The sequence below is a fragment of the Pygocentrus nattereri genome, chromosome 17 (genome assembly GCF_015220715.1).
Source record: "Pygocentrus nattereri isolate fPygNat1 chromosome 17, fPygNat1.pri, whole genome shotgun sequence".
Lineage (NCBI taxonomy): Eukaryota > Metazoa > Chordata > Actinopteri > Characiformes > Serrasalmidae > Pygocentrus > Pygocentrus nattereri.
The window spans coordinates 36,342,736-36,364,589 of record NC_051227.1 but is presented as its reverse complement, the minus strand read 5'-3'; the positions used below and the strand labels follow the sequence as shown (position 1 = coordinate 36,364,589).

Genomic DNA, 21,854 nt, shown 5'->3' with positions numbered 1-21,854 from the left:
TCCAAAGTTCCTTATATATATATGCGTATATATGTGTATATATGTGTGTATATATATATATACACACACACTTAGTAAAATTGAGCAACCAAATCCAACAAAAACAACACAGATAAAGAGCAAAATCTGGATGTGTCGAGAGTGAATTATTAAGCAGGGGCAATACATCCGCCTCCAGATATTAAAGGGGACACCCCCTGCCCCCTCAAAATCTATGCCTATGATTAAAAATGATGTCAGGTTCAAGGTCAGGTTTTGTTTTAAAATGTATCTAAACAGATTTTTGTCACCCATTTTTCCCTCCACTTTAGCCAGTTCCCAGTTGTTAACTAAGTGCCCCCCCCCTCAAATGATGCTGCCAAGCTGGAAGGGTCAAGGCCAGCCACTGCACTGCTGCTAATGTAATATTGGACAGTTCAATATGTTTGGAGAAAACTAACTGCTAATTCTGGACTCTGTTGGCTAGCATCGTACTGAGTGATGGGGGATCAGGATGGCCATCGTTCCCACCCAGAGAAAGTGAGGCTGGTTATGCCCTCTTGGACTCTTGGCCACATATGGCGTGATGTTGCTAAACTTGCAGTCTCCTGATGGTAGGGCCAATGGGGCAGTCATGGGCTGGAGGATAGGGAACCAGCCTGTGACCGGAAGGTCTCTGGTTCGAGCCTCAGAGCCTGCAGTACATGGCTAAGGTGTCCTTGAGCAAGACACCTAACCTAACCCCTAACTGCTCCCCCAGCACTGTGAATAGGGCTGCCCACCGCTCCGGGCAAGTGTGCTCACTGCCCCCTAGTGTGTGTCCTCACTGTTGTGTATGTGGTGTTTCACTTCACGGATGGGTTAAATGCGGAGGTGAAATTTCCCTGTTGTGGGACTAATAAGGGTCTCAATCTTAGATGGCTGCTCCATCTAAAGCACTTTTATTGTGCTGGAGGTAAACTGATCACACAGACAGAATATGGCCACAAGTAAAAAAATAAGGAAAAATCAGCAATGTACAGTAAGTTTATTGTGGTCCTGGAATCATATGGCTGAGTGGCGTCTGAAGCTGTAAATACACAGATCAATCAAATTCTATATTCATACTGAATTAATTGTGATGTTAATGGTATAATCTTTGACCGCTGTGTTGCTTGTAGCCGAGTGTAAACAAACTGCTTCACATTTTGCTGAACAACCCTGAACTGTGCTAAAATCTCTGTGTAACAGCCCTCATGACTTGCTGCTTTAGGATGTGATATGTAAAGGCATATGATGGAAATACTCCACACATTTTCAACGTGCGCTCAATTTTAAAACAGGTGCTGGAGCTTTGAGCCGCATTCACAGCAGGTAAACGTACATGGACAAATGATGTCTGTCAGAGTAAGACTTCCCAAGAGTCAAAGGGAGTGAGTTAGTGAGGGAGGGGTGTTGGCGGTTGGTCTGCTCCTTGAACGAGATGGAGCATGGCTTTATCGTGTTTCTCTCTGGCTCCAGGTCTTTGTGTGGGATGTCGAGTGCAGGTCTAGAATGCCAAACTGTGTTCTTAATAGTCAGCTATCTGTCTCTCTCATCTGTGCCCTAGATGCAAGCGCCATTGCTACCTGTTCAGAAACAAAAAAAAAACGAGGGGGGGGGGAGGGGGGTGCACAGGGACAAAGCTGGGAGCGGAGCAGCAGAACACAGTGTCTGTTGTGTATGAGTGCTTGGCACAAACACTGGCTTTTCTGTAAAACTATCCCACTGCTCCCAGCCCACTGCCTGGGTCTTCAATACTGCCTTTGTCCTTTCACATCACCAACGACATTGAGAAGCCAAATCTAGCAACACCTGGCCCCTCGCTGCCTTTTCCCCCATTACATTCAGCCCAGCAAGCAGCTCCAGTGAGTGCAGAGTTCAGACTGGAGCGCACTCATGGAGACAACCGCGGTCTCAATCTGTATAACATAGATTTCCTAGTAATGCTCAGCTGAAATAAGAAGTCTGTGTTTAGAGATTGAGGATTCAGTCATTCACTGATACTGTAATACTGATGCTGCTGGTGCCTGACCTTGAGGAAAGGGATTGCGTTTTATGCGGCATCTGTGCAAATAATACATACAGTGCTATTGCAGTTGTTGAAATAAAGGTTTTCAAGCTGAAAAAGCAAAAATAAACACAATGGCAATTTCTTAATCTTGGAAATGGTAGTCTTGATCTTGAAAATGCTACTTTATTGGTTTTGCAAATTGTAGTTTCTTGGTTGTAAATCTGCTGTTTTTTTTATGCTGTTGTAAAAAAGGAAGGACCACTGAATGCTATTCATTTAACTTGAGTCTTTGAGTGCTCTGAATTGTACGTTAGCTCCTACCTCTTAGCCCTGGGTATATTTGGTAAGATGCCTCTGGGTATTAGTTTTTTTTTTTATATACAGCTGTAGGATCAGCTTCACTACCAAAAACATAAATGAAAATGACGTTATATCAACATGGACAGGCATCCTCTACCCCCACAATCACAAGTGGCTAAGAAGAAGTGAAACTGGAGAAGATTAGCTACTGCCACCTGTCATACAGGTGAGGAATTATCCCATGAAAGATACCATAAAAATATTTATTACTATACTGACAATTTCACAACAACTTAAACAAGTTGATTTGGCAAGAAAGGAAAAGATCTTATCATCCAAAAAATGTTGGATTATTGTTTTTTTCAGTTGCATAGATGTTTTAATACTATTTCAACAGTAAATCAGAAAAGTAAAAGACCAGTTTAGAGGCCACTGTGCCAAATGATAGGTAGAGACAGAATCTTTTTTTCAGGTTAATAGGAGAAAAGAGGAGGGGAAACCTGTAGAATTAGATGGCTTTTTCTCTTTGCAAGCTGATCCGTGAAGCAAGGAGGAAAAGAAAGATAAAAGGAAACAAAAGTGCCATCAGAGTCTGTTCACAGGAAGAGCCTGCTTAGAAGTGAACCTGTATCAGGTGCACAGCCGGAGAGGGAGCCAATGGCAAGGTTAGCCAGGGAGGGCAAAGCCAGTTTGGACTCAGCCAAGAGTCACGGTGTTTACACTTTAGCCTTATATTGTGGTTATTCAACTGGACCAATTGACTGTACTGCACAAACCTCAGACCTGTAGTGTTATCAGCAAGGTGCTCTTCAGGCACTAGGACACTGCTGATTATCATTCCATGGACTAGACACCAGACCATGTAGATGCGGGCCCTGTTATTTAAAGCACATCCTGTTGGTTGAAATATGAAACTAACAAAAAGATCAAAGCAGGCATGTTTGTAGTGGCACATCAACGTATGTACAAATTGTTTCAAGACAGCAAACCACCATGAAAAAGAACCAAAATCTGGTCTAATGTTAAAACAACATGTTGCCGGCAGCATTCTTTTCTGGTCTCAGAGGAGACTTTTGTCATGGTCCAGTTTTAGCGTTGCATAATCCCTCTTTCATTTAATGTGTGTAATGTTATCCAAAGGGCTACTTTCCTTTGCCAAGTGGCCATCTAAAAGCATTCACAAGCGGCTTTGCCATGTCGAAGTGGGAGCTTTGCTTTAGTGCCACAGTGTACCCATTCATGTGGCAACTAGAAGTCTGGCCAGCAGACTTTAGGTCTGTATGGCAGTGTTGAAGAGAGACACACATGTCAGCTATCAGTCTCTCCTCTCTCAGGCCCCCAGAGGTGCCAGCGCTGAGTGAAGGGTTCAGTTTGTTGCATTAATGTCATCGGAAGTTGGCTCACACTCAGACAGCGCTGATTTCGGATCACTCTCTGTCTGAAATGTGTAGTGCCCCCCTGTTCCAGCCCCTTAGACACTGACAGCACTTCGTGGCTGCACTGGTAGAGCAAGGGTGGTGGTGATGGCTATTTATTTGCTATTCTTCGTTCTGAGATAGGTTTGAGAAACTTTCCGAATGCTGGCAAAAACCAAATGGTTCATTTTTGGGCATCACTTTAAATTAGATTGCTACAGTGTTCATTTAGAGTCACTACAAGTCTGAGTTTGCAGTTTAAAATGCAACACTACTGGGCTGGACTTTGTCCTAATAAATCATTACAACTAGGCAGATTGGAAAACATAGAAAGTGACCCCATTACTTTCGATCTGTTGTAAGAGTGTGACCTGCTGCTTGCATATAAAATAAATATTTGAAGTGATATTTACGTGATGTTTTGGTAATGCTCTGTCAAGCTTGCCCAACCTAGGTGAGTCAGAATTTATAAATGTCCAAATAGTCATAAACGTTTAAAAATCAAATAGTAAATTAGAGTTTGTCAAATATGTTTAAATATAATGGCTTTTCTCTTGTGTGATGAGTTGTCATGTTCAAGAACCATGAGATATCTAAACTGTACATCAGAGTTTTGATCAGAGTTTTTATTTATGTTTTTTTACTCCAAATTGCTTACTTTGAAAGAGTCTTAATCTATCAAAAAAAGTCTCATTTTCATTTTTTGGAAGTCCCATTTCCCATTTTGGTTATATCATCACATGCATTTTGCTATGAATTCAGGGTAATTCCACAGGTAAGGTCTGCGGAAGTCTGCAGCTCAAGCAGCCTCTCTGGAAGGTGTTAAAACTCTACATTATCTTCTTACTTCATAGATGAACAGCAGAAATGAAACAGCTCTGTGGAACTGTGAACTTTCTTGTAACATGCACGTTAAGTTCACGTCCCTGCAACTCGAAATTTAGTTTGGGCGTATTGCTGTCGGCAGTCTCTGGCACCAACTAGCAGGCAGTACCAAGCAGAGCTATAGCATATAGAAAGTGTTTCACAAAAGCGCCGATAAACAAGAAGCTCATTTTATTTCATTTTACACTATACTGATATAACTTTAACGGGATAAAACTTTAAAAATGAATTTCTCACACTAACCTGATATGCGTTCTGGACATATATAGTCTTGTATGCTGTATTTTTTTTTTTGGTAAAGCCTTAGAAATTCAGATATCAAGTTTAACTGCCCATCCTGGATGCCCAGCTTCTGACAGTTGCTATCAAAGAATTAACAGTATTAGCAAATATTTATGGGCAGAGCATGGATAAGTAAACTCTGACGTTTTTTTGAAACTGCTTAGCGAATGCTACAAATAAGTAGGCTTACTCTTCCAGCATCTGATGGTGGTGCTAGTTTCTGTAGTATAGATATTACAGATGCTGTACATTCCTAGCAGCTTCCAAATTTCCAAGACCACCAGCTCAGGCCAACATCAGTATGAGCATCATAGCTTGCTTTGCATCAGCAATCCAGTCAGTGATATCTTGCATCAGCACTGTGACCTTGTGCAGATAGCAAGAGCAGAAGACCAGGCAAGGCCTGAGTTTAACCCTTTTCTCTTCTGCAGTGAAGAGATGGGCCCAGCCCCCTCCACTGAACATGACTCTTATCAATCACACTGCCTTTGCACACTGCTGCCATTGTCATGCCCGTAGAGCCCAGCCGAGACGAAAGCAAATGCGCTTTCTCCTCCTTCTCGCTCTCCTCTCTTGCTCGGTGCAATAGCCATCCCTTTGTGTGGCAGTTTTGATGGAATCTGAAAATAAGCAGATTTGTGACGGATATTAACGGTAGCTGCAGAACAATGGCGGTTCGTGCCACAAGGTTCAAAACAAATGTGGCTTTTATGTGAAGAGAGTGCCGTGTGCTGGGAGGGAGGGAGGGAGGGAGGGAGGGGGGGGGTTCAATCAGCGAGGAAACGACAATATCTGCACTGTCCCCGACAGCAGCAGCAGAGCTGAGCCAGGCGCCACCACGACGCAGCGCTGACAGACAGGGCCGAGTCTCCGAGGAAGCGAACATCCTCACTGGCTCTGCGTAACCAGGAGAAATTAAGCTAATTACACATACAAGAGTCATGCAAGAGCTTTTTATCCGTGTGCCTTTTCATGCTGCATTACAGCATGAGACCAGGGCCGCTGCGTTTGCTTGGCAAGTCTACAAGCCTGTGTGGAATATTTTATGCTGTAATATAATTCAAATTGTGTACAGTTATGGTGTGATTGAAAAATGGAAACAAGAAAACACAGTAACCATTTAAGGATTGAGTGGGAGAATTCGGTATTGCATATTCTCAAAAGTGTCCAAATCACCTCAAATATGGGCAGTGAGAGGCTCTGGGCATGTGGGGTATTTTTGGCACTCAGCTATATACGCACTAAGAGCGTTAAAGAGGTGTAAACTATACTTGGGTCTGCCAGCAATGCTCTGTAAATATTTACAATTAATAAAAAAATTTGTAGTAAGGCCCACATAGCCAGCCTAACATAAGGAAAGCGGTACCTGAATGTGCCTTGGAAGAGCAAAAGAGCTACACTCGGTTGGATTATTTGCTCAGGATGTGCCCTCGATCAAGACAAGGGGAATGAATGATGTCTGGAAGCTGGCTCATAAGTCTTCTAGCCTTTGCTTTTGTGTTTGCCTTGTTTGAGGCCTGAGATGTTGAAAAGCAAGTTTGTCTTTCTCACACACAACACTGGACTGGTGACAATGTTTGCCTTGCTCAGTGGACTGAACCTACAGCCAGGCCCATTTGTTGAGCCCTTTCATCTCGAAAACGGTTGAGATCCTTCTTGCGAAGATGCAGATGAAGCATGTATGTACAGTGTGGGGCGCACAGCGAGGAAGCATTCTACTCCTGACAGCTGGATAATGTTGACTGTAGCCCTGAGTCCACAGTGTTTGGATCCTGTGTGGAACACTGGAATGGAGTCTGATTATAGCTGCTTTAACCCTTTGAAGCTGCAGTTATTGTTGGTGGTAAGAGAAAATTGTGTATTTCTATATTGTTTCTTACACATAAAAGTTTAAAAATCAATTGTTTCAGTTTTTTCTGTGTTGCCCATCATAAAATTTCCATTATTTTAGGACACGTTTCCAATTTTTCCAAAGACATTTTCTGAGATGTTTTTCCTTCACCTCCAGAGTTCAGTCTTAGAAGTTGGTTGCATTTTCTCACCAAACAAATTCAATGATGTTGAGGTCTGTTTTGGTCAGTGGATTATCTTGACTAGCTTGCTTTTATTTCTTCAGTAATGGCTTTTTAACAGCTACACATCCTTTCAGACCCACAGCGTTGACTTATCTTCTCAGAGTGAAGTTTCTTCTACATATTTTAATTATTTTTGGGCCTCTGTTTTTGGAAACTCGTGTTTTTTCACTTCTTTGCCTTTGGCTTTTCCCTTCCCTATGTGTTAGTTTATATATTATCTTATATATTTCTTATAACATTTCCTGAAAAATCAATAACTGTTTCAACAGGAAAGTAAATAATTGAAGTCTCTGATTTTTGTACTGTAAATCCTAACAACTGTCACATTGAGCTTGTGATACTCTGATTTTGTCATTCAGGATTTAGGACCTCAGTGAAGTCTGTTGTTCCTGCTGGTCAACGGAGGGCATGAGGGACCACTGAAACACCAATGATCTTCTCTCTTCTTCTCACTGTGGCTGTTGTACCTGCATCAGGCATTGGGTGAGGGGCGGTAAACCAACTGAACTGCACCCAGTGTGTGTATTTGTGTGTGGCCATTTGGCTGGTGCTGACGGAGACACAGTGACACCTCTCTAAAGCTAAACATAGCAACCTGAGCAGGGCAGTGTGTAACGAGAGACAGAGAGGCTCTGTGTTTGCTGCAGGAGCCTGCCATATGTTAGAGAGGCCCAAAGAAGCCGTTTTGATGAAAAAAAAAAAAAGATTTCTGAAAGGACATGAGCCAGGTTGTCTTCACTTATTCAGTAAAAATAAATAAATTAATCAATTATGGTCAAATGCAAACTGTCAGCAGGGGGGTCATCACTGAGACACACTAACAGCACTGGTTTCTGGACTGTTAAGCTTGGTCTGGCATGAATTCACCAAAATCAAGGGGTGTAATCAGAAGTAAAAGGGTCGAGCAGGAGACGTCTTGGGGGTTATGTGCCACCTCCCTTTCTGGGGAACTGTTCGGTTCCTTTTTTTGTGAAGTAATATTTGGGTTGTCAGTTAGCTCATTGCATTGCACTGCTAAGGAATCCTGTTGCTAGGAGAGGGACAGCACCATTCTCTTCCATTGGCTACAAGAACCTGCATGATTGTCCAATAAAAATCTGTAGCAAGCTAGGACAGTGCTGACGATCCAGATCCGATTAGCGGAGTTCAGGGACAAAGTTTCAAAGGAATGGTTTATTCAGATGCTCCGAATCTGGCTGCTGGTTTGTTTGCATGGATGGGAGGGGTCATATGGTATGAAGTGTGTTTTTCCAATGTTGTGAAATTAATTAGGACTGCATATGAAATATTAATGTAAACATGAAACATATCATGAGATAGTGAAACATCTGTTAAGGCACTATTATGGAGTTACCTTGAATGATGGGAATCTTTTATTGAGATACCTACAATGCTGAGGTACATTTATGGAGATATCTACAGTGAACCTGGGACAGTTCACCTACTTCTCAGACCGGAAAACTGAGGAGATTCCTGATCAAATGATCTGATTTGCTTTGCATTCTGCTGCCGCTTGTCTGATTCACAGTCAGTAAAGATTTAAAATAAAACAAAGTTCAGGTATCCAAAGGAGATTTATTGGCAGATTGTGCCGAGTGTGAAAAGCATAATCACCAGCGAAAACACAGTCACCTCTCGTTCTATGATCCCACCATCAAAAGATGTAGATTGTGAGGCTATAGAGATAAATTTTGAATCCATTTCCACTTTTTTCTCTAAAGTCTTTGTCTTTGACTGGCAGTATTGCCCTTGACAACATGCTGTGTCCAGCCAGTTGACCTCTGGCCTCAGCATGATCAGAGGGTCAGGAAGCTCTTGATTTCTCTGAGTAATTTGGGCTGACCCTGCTGTTCTGGTGACTGATCACACAAGCACACGCCCACACATGCCACACTCTCTGCAGCCCTGGCGTCTCTGTGTGTGGGTGCAGATCAGCTGTGACATTGGAGCTAAATGAATGTCATGAGCAGATTCCTCATGTGCAGTCTCTCATTGAGATGCAATATTCTGCCTGAAGTCCCGTACGCAGCCCTCCAAAACAGTGCCTTGCCTGTCCCAGGACCCTGGTGAAGGGGTTAGTGGAGACAGAAAGACAGCAAGGTTTGTTATGTGTCCAACAAATACTGGATGCCTACTGTACATTTTGTTTCTCCCATTAGTGCAGAAGTGGCTGACAAACTGAGAATAATCTCAGAAAGAGGAAAAAACAGTGCATTTGTCACAATTAAACTGGTTTAGTAAGGAGGAACTAGAGGAGCTACTGAAGATAGCTTAGCAGAGGTGAAAAGTCAAGAATGGGATCTTTATTTTTAGTTACTGTAATCATTTCAGTTTTATTCTTTTCAGTATTTCAGTTTATTGAAATACTGAAAAGTATAATACAGTTGTATAATACAGTTTATTCTAACTTACCTACTGTATTCTGTGCCTATTTTCTTTTTGTGCTTTTAGACTGTAAACAGCAGCTCTTTAAACTAAAAGTGCTGCTTAAATGTTTTATCATGAGTGCCTAGCTGTAAGTTAACTAGCTGTTAACTAAACTAAGCCAATGTGCAAGGTAAGCTGGTAAACTGAAGGTCAAGGTGAGTTGGTAAACTGAAGGTCAGGGTAAGCTGGTAAACTGAAGGTTAAGGTAAACTGGTAAACTGAAGGTCAAGGTAAGCTGGTAAACTGAAGGTCAATATAAACTGGTAAACTAAAGGTCAAGGTAAACTGAAGGTCAAGGTAAGCTTGTAAACTAAAGGTTAAGATAAGCTGGTAAACTAAAGGTCAAGGTAAGCTGGTAAATTGAGGTTAAGGTAAACTGAAGGTCAAGGTAAGCTGGTAAACTGAAGGTCAAGATAAGCTGGTAAACTGAAGGTCAAGATAAGCTGGTAAACTGAAGGTCAAGGTAAGCTGGTAAATTGAGGTTAAGGTAAACTGAAGGTCAATGTAAGCTGGTAAACTGAAGGTCAATGTAAGCTGGTAAACTGAAGGTCAAGATAAGCTGGTAAACTGAAGGTCAAGATAAGCTGGTAAACTGAAGGTCAAGGTAAGCTGGTAAATTGAGGTCAAGGTAAAGTGAAGGTCAATGTAAGCTGGTAAACTGAAGGTCAAGGTAAGCTGGTAAATTGAGGTCAAGGTAAACTGAAGGTCAAGGTAAGCTGGTAAACTGAAGGTCAAGGTAAGATGGTAAATTGAGGTCAAGGTAAACTGAAGGTCAAGGTAAGCTGGTAAAATGAAGGTCAAGGTAAGCTGGTAAACTGAAGGTCAAGGTAAGCTGGTAAATTGAGGTCAAGGTAAACTGAAGGTCAAGGTAAGTTGGTAAACTGAAGGGCAAGGTAAATTGGTAAACTGAAGGTCAAGGTAAGCTGGTAAACTGAAGGTCAAGGTAAGCTGGTAAATTGAGGTCAAGGTAAACTGAAGGTCAAGGTAAGTTGGTAAACTGAAGGTCAAGTTAAGCTGGTAAACTCAAGGTCAAGGTAAGCTGGTAAACTGAAGGTCAAGGTAAGCTGGTAAACTGAAGGTCAAGGTAAGTTGGTAAACTGAAGGTCAAGGTAAGTTGGTAAGCTGGTAAACTGAAGGTCAGGGTAAGCTGGTAAACTGAAGGTCAAGGTAAGCTGGTAAACTGAAGGTCAAGGTAAACTGGTAAACTGAAGGTCAAGGTAAGCTGGTAAACTGAAGGTCAAGGTAAGCTGGTAAACTGAAGGTCAGGGTAAACTGGTAAACTGAAGGTCAAGGTAAGCTGGTAAACTGAAGGTCAAGGTAAGCTGGTAAACTGAAGGTCAGGGTAAGCTGAAATGAAAAATTATGACATTAGATTTGCTCCGTTCAGTCTGGGCTTTCTGTAAACTACTGCTTTATCTTACTCTGCTTGTGGGCTGAGCTATGAGCTGCACAATAGAAAAAGGGACATGCACCACTAGAGAGACGTGCAATCTATCTTAGATTTCCTTAATGCATAATTTTGCAGTATATACTGTAGAGCTGAGGGAATATATGGCACCAGATGGAACTCAGATGGATATATGGCAATACATGCACATATTATAAAGGGTCAGGCATATATTTCAAAACATATGTACATATGTGGTGTACATGGATGTAATTATGAAATATTGAACATAAGCATAATATATGGATACATGTCCCAGTGCAGTTTTATTACTGATATGTTTGTGTTTAAATGAATGAATTTAAATGCTTTAGGAAACACATTTTTCATTTATTTCAAATGATATTTCATTGCACAACTTGTTATTTGTATGTTTTTAGAGTTTAATCATGTAGCTATTATACTAAGTTTCTTTAATTAGGAAGAAAGGTGCATTAAAAACCTTATAAGATGAAGCACATGAGAGTAATATATATAACATCCATAATGTTCTATTGTTTCTAACATGTATTGTTAAATGTGTGCTACACATATGTTTGTATATCTTTATGTAGGGCAGGAATGTGTCCCATACTTGAAAATGGCCCATTTCAGCGAAGTTGTCATATGACAAATATAAGTTAGATATAAGAGAAATCCATACATGCTAATATATCGCCGCTGTCGGAAGAAAACCTCGTATCTCCATTTTTGCATTTTTTCAGTTTTTGACATAATTTCAAAGGACCTGTTGTTCTTTACATTGTTCGTAAATTTCATGATGAACGGATCAAAAGAAACGGCCCAAAATGGCATGCAAAGACGTCTGGTTCCATTGACTTACATTAAAACTGCAGTATGTTTTTTCTTTCTCCTGTAAAGTTAACGTTTTGGAGATACAAGGTTTTGTTCAGACAACAGCGATATGTCATACATCTGCCATATTTCAGATTTCTGTAAGGGGCCCTGGGAACAGGGTCAGGGGAACATGGGTACACGCCCAGCTAAGGTACCATTATATACAGGATGTTATGCTGCTTTCAAATTCTCCTCTGAAGCTCCTGCTTTAGACTTTAAGGTCATAAGTACGACTTGATTTGTGTTCAAGTGGTTTTGGTTGGAAACCAGATAGATGCACTGGAAGTACTGTTTTAATTTACTTTTGTTTATCTTTCATTAAAGAGGGTCCATTTATTAGCATTACTGCAACAAAATGAAAATCAGAGGATGCTTATGAGATGAGTAATCTTTTTATCCAGTTAGAAGCATCACATCATGTGCTTAGGTTCACATTTTTGCATGTAGATGACTTTAGCCCTTAGTGTTGATGTGTTGACATGCCCCCAACCCAGAAAGTCAGGGCTCGTCAAAAAACTCTCATTAGTAAATATGACATTGTGCTCTCATCTAAATACATTTCTAAAAGGACTTGAAGGCATAGACCATCTCACTGTAATACTGTAAGGTGAATACTAACAAAGTAACTACTTACCTGAGTAATTTTCTGAATTGCCTCAGTAGTTTTTTAGTAATACAGTATGTGAATTTGTATTTATTTAGATTAGAACTACAGTAACAGTTTTTTCTCCGTTGTCTAGTTTCCTCAAAATCTGCTTCTTGCAGTACTTCTACAGACAATGCAGATGTGGTGCTATCATAACTGGGGTCAGCACGCTTTCCTTGGAGCAGCTTTTAGATGAGTGGAATACATCCGCATCGCCTCATATCTTGGAAACATGCCTTTTTACATGTTCAGCAGCTCTGTAGAAGCATGCAGACGAGGTGGGGTCAAAGCCAGGGTCAGCTAAGTTGTGGGTCACGTGTCTCGCTTGGGCCGTATTGGCAAAGCAGGATTTTAATGGTAGCTATTCTCGGGATGCTGATCACATCCAGTCCTCAGGACTGTGGGGACTTGAACCAAAATCTCATGGTGAAAACTGTCCCACCACAAAATCTCCAGCAGCTGCCAAGGCTTTAATGTAAATGTGTCTCTTTTCTCGAGGAGAGTTTATTCCACAGCCAAGTGTCTCTGTCATCTGTTTACCCAATAAATGTTTTGCTTGATGCTTTTCGACGAAGATGTGGAGTGATCCTCAAAAGCTCAAAGCCCTTCCTCTTCATGCCGATGCATTAGCGTCAGCGCTGTGTGTTCGCTGATGAATAAAATGGAAGGCAGGAATTTCTTTGCAATGTCAGCATTTCTGTGATCAATGAAGAGTTTCTGAAACCGTCTCCCCAGAGGTCCCGATAGCATCATCTCAGACTTTCGACACGTTTAAGAAGGAACCAAAATATCTCTTTTTGTGTCTGGTTTCTCTTTAGATTTACTTTCACTATTTTTAACACAGCTTCAGTGATTTTTCTCTCAGTCTCATCTGTTCTCCTCCCCTTCTTACTGCTGTTTTTCTTTCTTGGTTTTCTGTTCATCTTTAATTGTCTTGTTTACTTACCTATTACCATCTTTCCCTAATCTCTTAACTGCTAGATTCATTTACACAGTTGTCTGTTCTTGTAGCGTCTCAACGTATGTGGTACAGCTGCTTGGTTGCTTGAAATGTTGATCTTTATATCATTATATGAGTGAAGGCTTTTGTGAGAGATGCACCCTCTACTGGTACATTTGTAAAAGCTGTTCATAAACACAATCTGAGATTTACATGTACAACTAAAATAGGTGTAACTAGAGAAGAGGAAAAAAAAAAACAATGACTATTTTGCATAGCTCCATGTTTTCCAGCTGGAGACGACCAGATGGTGCTCCATTTTTCTTTTGGAGAGCGCAGTCTGTGCCTGTACATGAGGTAGTCTTTCATGAACTCATTTGCTCTTGAACAGGTTGTTGGACAATGAAACACATTTTATCTGGAACCCTAAGTGGCAGAATTAATATTCAAGGTGTTTTAATGTCAGTCATTCTAAAACTTCAGGTTGACGGCTCTTTTGTTCTAATGCACTGCGGCAGCTCGTCTCTCTGTGACCTTCGTCCCCTAATTGTCTGTTGTGAAGTTCATGTACGTCTCCCTGAAAGCCTGGACAGTTCATGCTTCTTTAACTGCGATAATGTTTCTTTCAGTCCAATAGCTTGATTTTTATGATGCTCATAAGAAACAGATGGAGCAATTTCACCGCTTTAATGCTGCGTCTATATCAAGACATGTTTCTCTTTGTGGGAACTTTTTCCACTTTTTCTGCAGACGCTGAAGCATTACCACATTGACCTCCCCTAATTACAGTTTGCCCCAATGCAGCTTTGGGGTTGTAAAACCTAATTGACCTTATCTGCACTGGATGGGAGAGCTAGCATCAATTACCTAGACATTACACAGACCAAAGAAGGCTCTTTATTACAGTGACACGAATGCAGGAAGGCTATGACTCAGTTAGGAGGCTACCGTCCCTTTAGAGTGCCATCAGGGTCCAATGTTCAGAGCCCAAAAATCCAGCTATTGTCTATTCAAAGTGACGACGCGCTCCCTCATGCACACTACAGCCCTCTGTTGGGCAGTAGGTCCTACGCATGAACTCTTACATGTGCCCAAGGAGAAGAACAGCTCTGCTGGGAAGAGTCCAGAAAAAAAAATACATAAAAAAAAGGGGTGATCAAATAACACGGTCAGGGTACAATGGATGAAAGTGGCCAAAAGAAGAAAGAGAAAGACTCTGGTAAAACGCCTACGAACGCACATTATTCACTGTAACAGCTGCATTTCTTCTTCCCTGGGCATCTTTTGTACAATGAAAATGAACAGAACCACTAGTGAAGTGTTGAACACAGCCAGGTTAGCAAGACATTTACAGCATTTAGACGCTCTTATCCAGAGCGACTTACAAGAAGAGCTTTGTCTGTCTAGAGAAAGTATCTTTGCTAGTTACCAATAGGTTAGAGAGAAAGACGGTCCTTCTGTCTCCATTTTTCTTTTTCTTTTTTTTTGTTTGTTTTGTTTTTTTGGGAAAATGCCAGCTGCCCCTTAAGCTGGGGGTACAAGTTTATGATGAATGGCCCAAGAGAAATGTTCCAAAATGATTTAGGGGAAGAAATCTTGTTCCATGAACTTTCATTAAAAATTAGGATCATTTTTTTTTTCCTTCCCCTGCAGTGTTATTATTTTGCTTTGGGGGTTTTGTTGCGACAGTAATGATGTGTTACATAATACTGCATGTTATCCATATTAATACAGTAATACAAACTGAATATAAAGTGGGCAGCTACCCCAAACCGAACTTTGTCAAAAAGTATAAAGACAATAAATGTCAGTTAGAAAATTAGGGAAAAAAATAGGATGTAAAAACTATGTTGTACTGCAGTGACCGCTTTCCTTCTGAGCTCTTTCTAATGACAATTTAATAAGTTCAGAGGTCTAATATATAGTAATAATAGAGTAATAAAAGTAGTATTAGTTCACCTCAGACTTGATTTAAAAAAGCACTGAGATGGATCTGTATATACTTTAACCAAAAGCATAGAAACAGAGCATACAGAGCAACTACTACTACTAATAATAATAATTATAATAATAATGATCATCATAATATCTCTATAATAATAATAATAATGCCTATTATTGATTTTACTATTGAATGAATCATCACTGAGCTATTAAAATTACACTGTATTCAAAAGTGAAGTATTAAATTTGGTTGAACTGCAGAAACGGTGCACTCAGACTGTTAAACCTGAACCACAACAGAGCTGCTGTCTGTCCTCCCCACCGGTCAGCGCTCTCCCTGTGTTCACCTGCAAGCCTTCTCTGAGCTGCTCTTCCCGCCAACAGCAGAGCCAGAGGAGTGAAGGTGAAAATGTCGGCACGAGCCAGCCGGACGGATTTTAACGCAGGGCTGCCCTCTGCTGGCAGCCCCGTGACTCTTATCAGCTGTACTTCATTTGCATCTGAGGGAGACATGCATAATTAGATTCTCTCATAAACAGACGGCAAACCTCCAAACTGTGAAAAGGTCCAACCCAAAAACTCATTTATCAGCTTGTGCCTCCCGTTTCTGCTCACTTGGAACAAGTCCAGGAATGAGCTCAGTTTGAGGCTCAGGCATAGACACAGGTCATCTCTCAGTGCCTCAGTGTAGCTTTCAGCACCATCACTGTTAATTCACATGTAATCCCATCCAGCAGATGCACGTATAAAGAGGCAGAATCTGACAGGGTTTATTTACAGAGGCTGCGTGTTGACTGACTGACTGTCTCCTGTCTATTGAGCTGTCTCTGCGGAGGCACGAGCTGCATCTCTGGGCACTGGGTGGGAAAACGAGACGTGAGAATAAATAAAGGCGGATGAGTTTAAATAAACAGACACAGGAACAGGCTGGACAGCAGGAGGCCATTCCCTCTCTAAACATGTCGAACTGCAACCCAAGCAAAGCCACCTCATGAATAAACATGAGCAACCCGATCTGCTCCTTCAAACACTGAAATACCGTCTGTTTGCCTTGCCTTCCCTTCTTTCTGCTCTTTTATGAATCCGTCATTCACTCTGAGTGATTGGAAGACGAGCATCCTGAAGGAATAGGCCATGCTGGCCAAAAAATAAATGAATAAAAATAAATGATAAATTAAGTGATTTCAGAGTTTTGCCCCTAAACAATATTGCAAAAACACGAGGCTTCAAGCCATCTTCCAGTAATTGTGGGGTTTTGTCTTATAGTAAAATCTGATGGAGAACAGACTGTCCGTGATCTTCTGCTGAGATTCTTTCACTTCTGCATGCTTGTTTGTGCACTGTGAGGGGTTTTTATATGCCGTCACTTTCCAGTGCAGCTGAACTTCGGCCTGCTTCCTCTCTGGCACAGGCACAGGTAACTGAAGACGGTATAGCTAGGTACAGTAATATTGACGGTCAACCTAACAGGCAAAACACGTTTACTCTGTTTCTCATCGTTATTTTATACTTATATTAACACAATGTGCTGAGAATGTCACTGAACTGCTTTTAACGTCATTTTTAATGCTGGTTTCTCAAGACCATGTTGAACCTGAAACTGTGTGTAGGTCTCTGTCCTGTAGAAGCCTATAGGAGATAACTATTGTACTGTCGCAAGTGCATTATTTTATGTAATTGGAAAAATGCCAGCTGCCAGTTTACACTGTCAAAATTTCAAGACTAATAGAAACATTCCAAAATGACTTGGAATAAATCTTCATTTACAGTGAAAGTCAACAATGTGTGTTTCTTCTCTGTGTAAAATTAGCTTTTTAAAGATACTAAATTCTGTGCCAACAGCAATGATCTATTACCTTATTCCCAAGACCCAGATTTACCCTAAACCTAGACTGAAGAATTTCTGATCAGCACTGGGAGTGTAGTTTATCACAAGGCTAGGCCTAATCCATGTTCAGGAAATGAGCCCTAGATTAGTTGAGAAGCAAATGGCAAAAAAGCTGGGAAGAAAAAAAAATAGCTTAATAGTTTTCAGAATATTAAAAATTCTGAAAACTGCAAAAAAAAAAAAATAATTCTTCAACCACAAAAAACAGCAGACGTCACTAAAAAAATAAACTAGGGGATTATAACAGACTCCTCTTCACAGACTCCTTCAGGATGCTGCAGCGGTGTCAGACTGCTGAGTCAGGAGCGGGAGTTGAGCTGAGGCAATGCAGCGGCGGTGATCAGTCTGAACATGTTAATGATGAGGTCTGTGCGCTGGCTGAGGCCTGGGGTGAAGTGCCTATGAGAATATAATCCTTTATGCATGCAGAGCGAGAGCAGCCCGTTTCAACAGTTTCAACATGTTTATTTTAGTATGAGTGGTTCTTAAAACACCTCTGACTGTACCTCTTCACAAGATTCACGTCTGTAAAGCCCTCCAAAGGCAAGCAAGATCAAATTAATACATGGTCGTGTCCAATGTCACTACTGTGCAGAAAAACCAGAAAAAAAAGAAGAAGAAGTAAACTTTGTTTTTTTTTCTTTTCTTTTTTTTGTACAACCAGATGGTGGGGTTGGACACTGGGTATCACACACAAAGACTGCATGAGTGAAGACGAAAAGGGAAAGAAAAAAAAAAAAAAAAAAATCGAGCCTGGTGCGTTACTGTAACACAGAATGCGTGAAACAGGACGACAGGACATCCATGCTTTGAGTTTTCAGTGAGTTGACAATCCATCAGTTACGTACATATGAGACTCAAGCTGTTACATACATGGCAGACTGAAGCTGAAACAAGACCGCTCTGTGATCTACTGGTACTACAGGAATTTGTACAGTTCTGTGGAAGGCCTAGAGAAAAAAAAAAAAAACAAAAATAGAGCAACAAAACCAGGTATCTTACACAGAAATGCTAGCTTATTGGCTTGCAGACAGACGTGGAGGCTGAAGCACAGATGGTTACTAAGTGTGAGGTCATTATTTAAGTGTGTGAGGTCATTACTAAAGTGTGAGGTCGTTGCTGACGTTGCAGGTTAGGTGACGCCATAACTGAGATTTGCTGAAAATACAGATTTTAGACAGGAACAACCGTACTCCCGAGACATCGCACCTGACTCTTCTGAACGAGCAGACGTGGCGAAACACGGATGTACGACATATTCTCACATGCGGGGGAAGTGAGAGATGGATTTCACAATCAGTGTAAGCTTAAATTTCCACATTATTTCCAACAACGATAATAAAAAAGAACTTTACATTAAAAAAATACATTCAAGAACAAACCTTACGAGCGGTACTCGAGTTCTCTGGGTTTAAAGACGTTTCACCAATAGGGTACCTTTGTGTTCTTCCACCAAACATTTCCAAAGAATACCTGAACATAACATTACAAATATCACAGCTGTTTAAATGAATTATTCAGTATGGGTCATTTATTTAGTTGCATATTGTCGTTAGTGAGTAAATTATGCATTTGTATTATTAGCTTATTGTAGGTAATAATTACACACTCGTAATTTTGTGCCACAGTTTTTATGCTGATTTGACTTGTAATGAAACCTGCGGGGGAAAAGAACAGCCCATAGGGTGCTAATGATTTCTCATTCATCATTAACCTTACTGGGGTTTCACTGTCTTTAGCAGAGTGAATAGGTGTCATTAACAGGGTTGTACACACACTGGGCCAAACAAAAGTCTGGAATCCACTCTCATATTAATAACTGCTGTTTTTTTTTAGTCAAAAATAACAAATACAGTGTATAATTTAAATGCTATAGACATCAGAACATATCTATTTGCAGTAATTCCTTGATTTGTATCTGCCTCCGTTTTCTGATTTGAGACAATCTGGATGTTAAATTTATTAAAACTTCATTCTCAATGTTACAGCTTTACAGCTTCCTCTGTAATTATAAAATCAGCTACAGCTGCTCTTCATTAGGACACACACCTAAAAGATGATTATACATATATTTTTTCACAGCTTTCTACTAATTAGCCAAAATCTACAAAAGTTGTATAGTGGTAGCATCTTAACAGAATCATTTTATACATTTACCTGCAATTACATAATATATATTAATAAAAAAAATTGTTTTTAAAATATTAATTCCAAACTTTTGAAGGACAGTGTATGTGTATAATTCTAATTACCTTAAATAAGCTTAATGCAGATTAATATTTTCACCATAAATTGACACATTTTATACACAGTGGGGTCCAACAGGCCTAAAAGGCATAAACAAAAGTTTTAGAATTCAGAAACACCTGAAACAAAAAAGTTGTGGCAAGAAAACTGACAAGATATTTAAAATTCTGCTTTATTTCTAGGCCACTATTTAAATTCAAGCAAAGTGACATTGACCATGTTAAGTCTTATTCTTTTGATTAAATCTCATGTTCTAGATTCGAGTCCACACCCATTTGAGTGCACACTGTCAAACCACGGACATAAAAACTACAGAGATTTATGTGAATCTTTTTTTAAAGGCTCTACTTTTTCACCCAGATCTTCATGCTAATTTGACTTGTAATGAAAAACCTTATTAAAAGAAAAAAGGATGCAAAATAGGAGCGTTTTTCACTGGTGGTCTCAAACCCCACTGTTACTCATTTTTCTACGTTCTGAATATTCTGTGCAGGTATTCTTTTAAAAAATGGATGGTGAGATTAAAAAGTTCCTTCTTGATTAAATGTGTCTCAACACATTTCAATGCTAACGTACCTCGTCTCAACCAAGTCGGGTAAATGTGTCTTTAAAAACTGCGCTGCACTTTCCGCTTTCCTGTCCGTTTGGCACAAAACGCTAAGATGAAGTCTTGACTGATGTGCACAGGCGTGGCGCTCACACAAAGCCACTGTACTGCATGACTGCCTCAGAGAGAAAAGCACATCAACCACTGCACAGGCTGCGAACGCTGGTACCGTATCCTACCACTGTACACATACGCACACCCGGTTCCCTGAGAGCATCAAAAGACTGATACAACAACAGCACATGAGATGACGGTTGTAACAGTTTCACTATTACTTAAAAGATGGAAGGAAATAAAACGATGGTAAGAAGAAACCAGTGCCATTTAAAGGAGTTCCGTATGAAATTTCAAGAAGGCTTCTCTCAAAAACGGCAACTCTGTCAGCTTTGGTGGCCTGAACGCTGACAATAGTCAGGGAGGAATTACTGAGATAAAGAACTGCAGGTCATTTCTAAATGCCTTACAGAGATTCAGCATTATAACCAGCAAATTATGGCAAAACTGACTATCATAAAACACAAACTGGTGATTTCACATTTTACACAAGCAGAGAAAAACACCTGTACAGGCTCTGAAGCGATATGTTGAGCAGACATTAAAAAAAACAAACAAAAAAATATGGTAGCATGGGCAAATATACAGGTCTACTGACAAAGTGACAACAAAATAATACAACAATCAAATTCTGTGCAATTCACTGTCAACAGCCCAAGTACCTCTTTCCCTTTTTAAACCATTCGTTGGTCCGTTTGTTTGTTTTTTTCCATTTATACACCTGTAAGTGATTTATTTGTTTGTTGATTTTTGCGCTGGATGATCCTGTGGACAGGTGCTCGTTTTGGCTTTTTAAGACACGCAATGCTCCGATGTGTTTGTGAGTTAGTGGTACTATTGGGTCTTTTCCCTGTCCACTGAGCCCAGCTGACGAACCTCTTCACAGCTTGCTTCCATTATTTTCCCCCTTTGCCTACAAAGTCCATCACCCACAAACAGTATAATATCTATAAAAAAATAAGTTATTGCGCATCCGAAAAAAAGTGCCTCTTATATTTAAAAAATATCTCTTTCGTTTTGTTTTCTCCTTTGTTCCTCTGAATCCTGAAATCCTAGACTGGACGGGGCGATGGGGTCAGAGGTATGCCGGAAGGACACCCATGAAAAACAAGGTGGGAGGGAGAAAAAAGAGGGAGAAAATTGGGAGAGAGTGATCTTGAGGAAAAGGAAAAGCCGCCTCACTACGCTATCACCATGGGAACGTCATCTGAAAAGCCACTGATCATTGGGGCGTCCTCATCATCATCACCTTCAAAAGGAAGAAAAACACGTGAGCAGACAGGCCTTAAAGGAACAACTCACTAGACCTCTGAATTCTGACAACGCGTGCAAGACGCTGAGACTTTGGTGAATGTTTCCTTCAAAGCTGCAACAATTAGTCAAGTTAATTCAGTTAATGACCGTTATGAAATCATTTGGACGTGGTTCACCTCTTTTGTTATTTTTAAAAAGATGTTCTTTAATTCTTTCAGAGATATTCCCATATAAGTGGTATAGATTTATATTGTTTTAAATTAGGAAAATGCTTGTTGCACAACAATATTTTAAATAATTTGGGCAAAAAAAGAAGACGGACCAAAGGAGTCAAGTAAGACAGATGTGCATTTGGACAACTCACAGGTAAACCACACATTTTACAGTAAAACTACAATTAAATTCAACAGCTCTTATCTGATATGAAAATACTGCTCTAATGGTAACAAAAGCTGGAGTCTGATGCCTGCAACCGAAGGTAGCAGCTCAAAAGTAGATGCTTTGGATCAGAAATGATTTTCAGTGTTTTATAGGTCATTTACACTGCTTCCAAACTAGGGGTGTAGATGCCCTGCGATTTGCTTGCGGTAATCTA

At 40.4% G+C, this 21,854-nt stretch overlaps 1 protein-coding gene across 2 annotated transcripts in view; it reads right to left on the bottom strand.

The window, feature by feature from the left end:
* Positions 1–17,541: 17,541 nt before the first annotated feature.
* The window catches only part of sorl1 (sortilin-related receptor, L(DLR class) A repeats containing), a 77,948-nt gene continuing 73,635 nt past the window's right edge, over positions 17,542–21,854 (bottom strand). For both annotated transcript variants that reach the window (XM_017713045.2, XM_017713043.2), the window contains exon 48: positions 17,542–21,254. In XM_017713045.2, the coding sequence (XP_017568534.2) occupies positions 21,187–21,254 (68 nt within the window). In that variant the 3' untranslated portion in view covers positions 17,542–21,186. The remainder of the gene's footprint in view (positions 21,255–21,854) is intronic.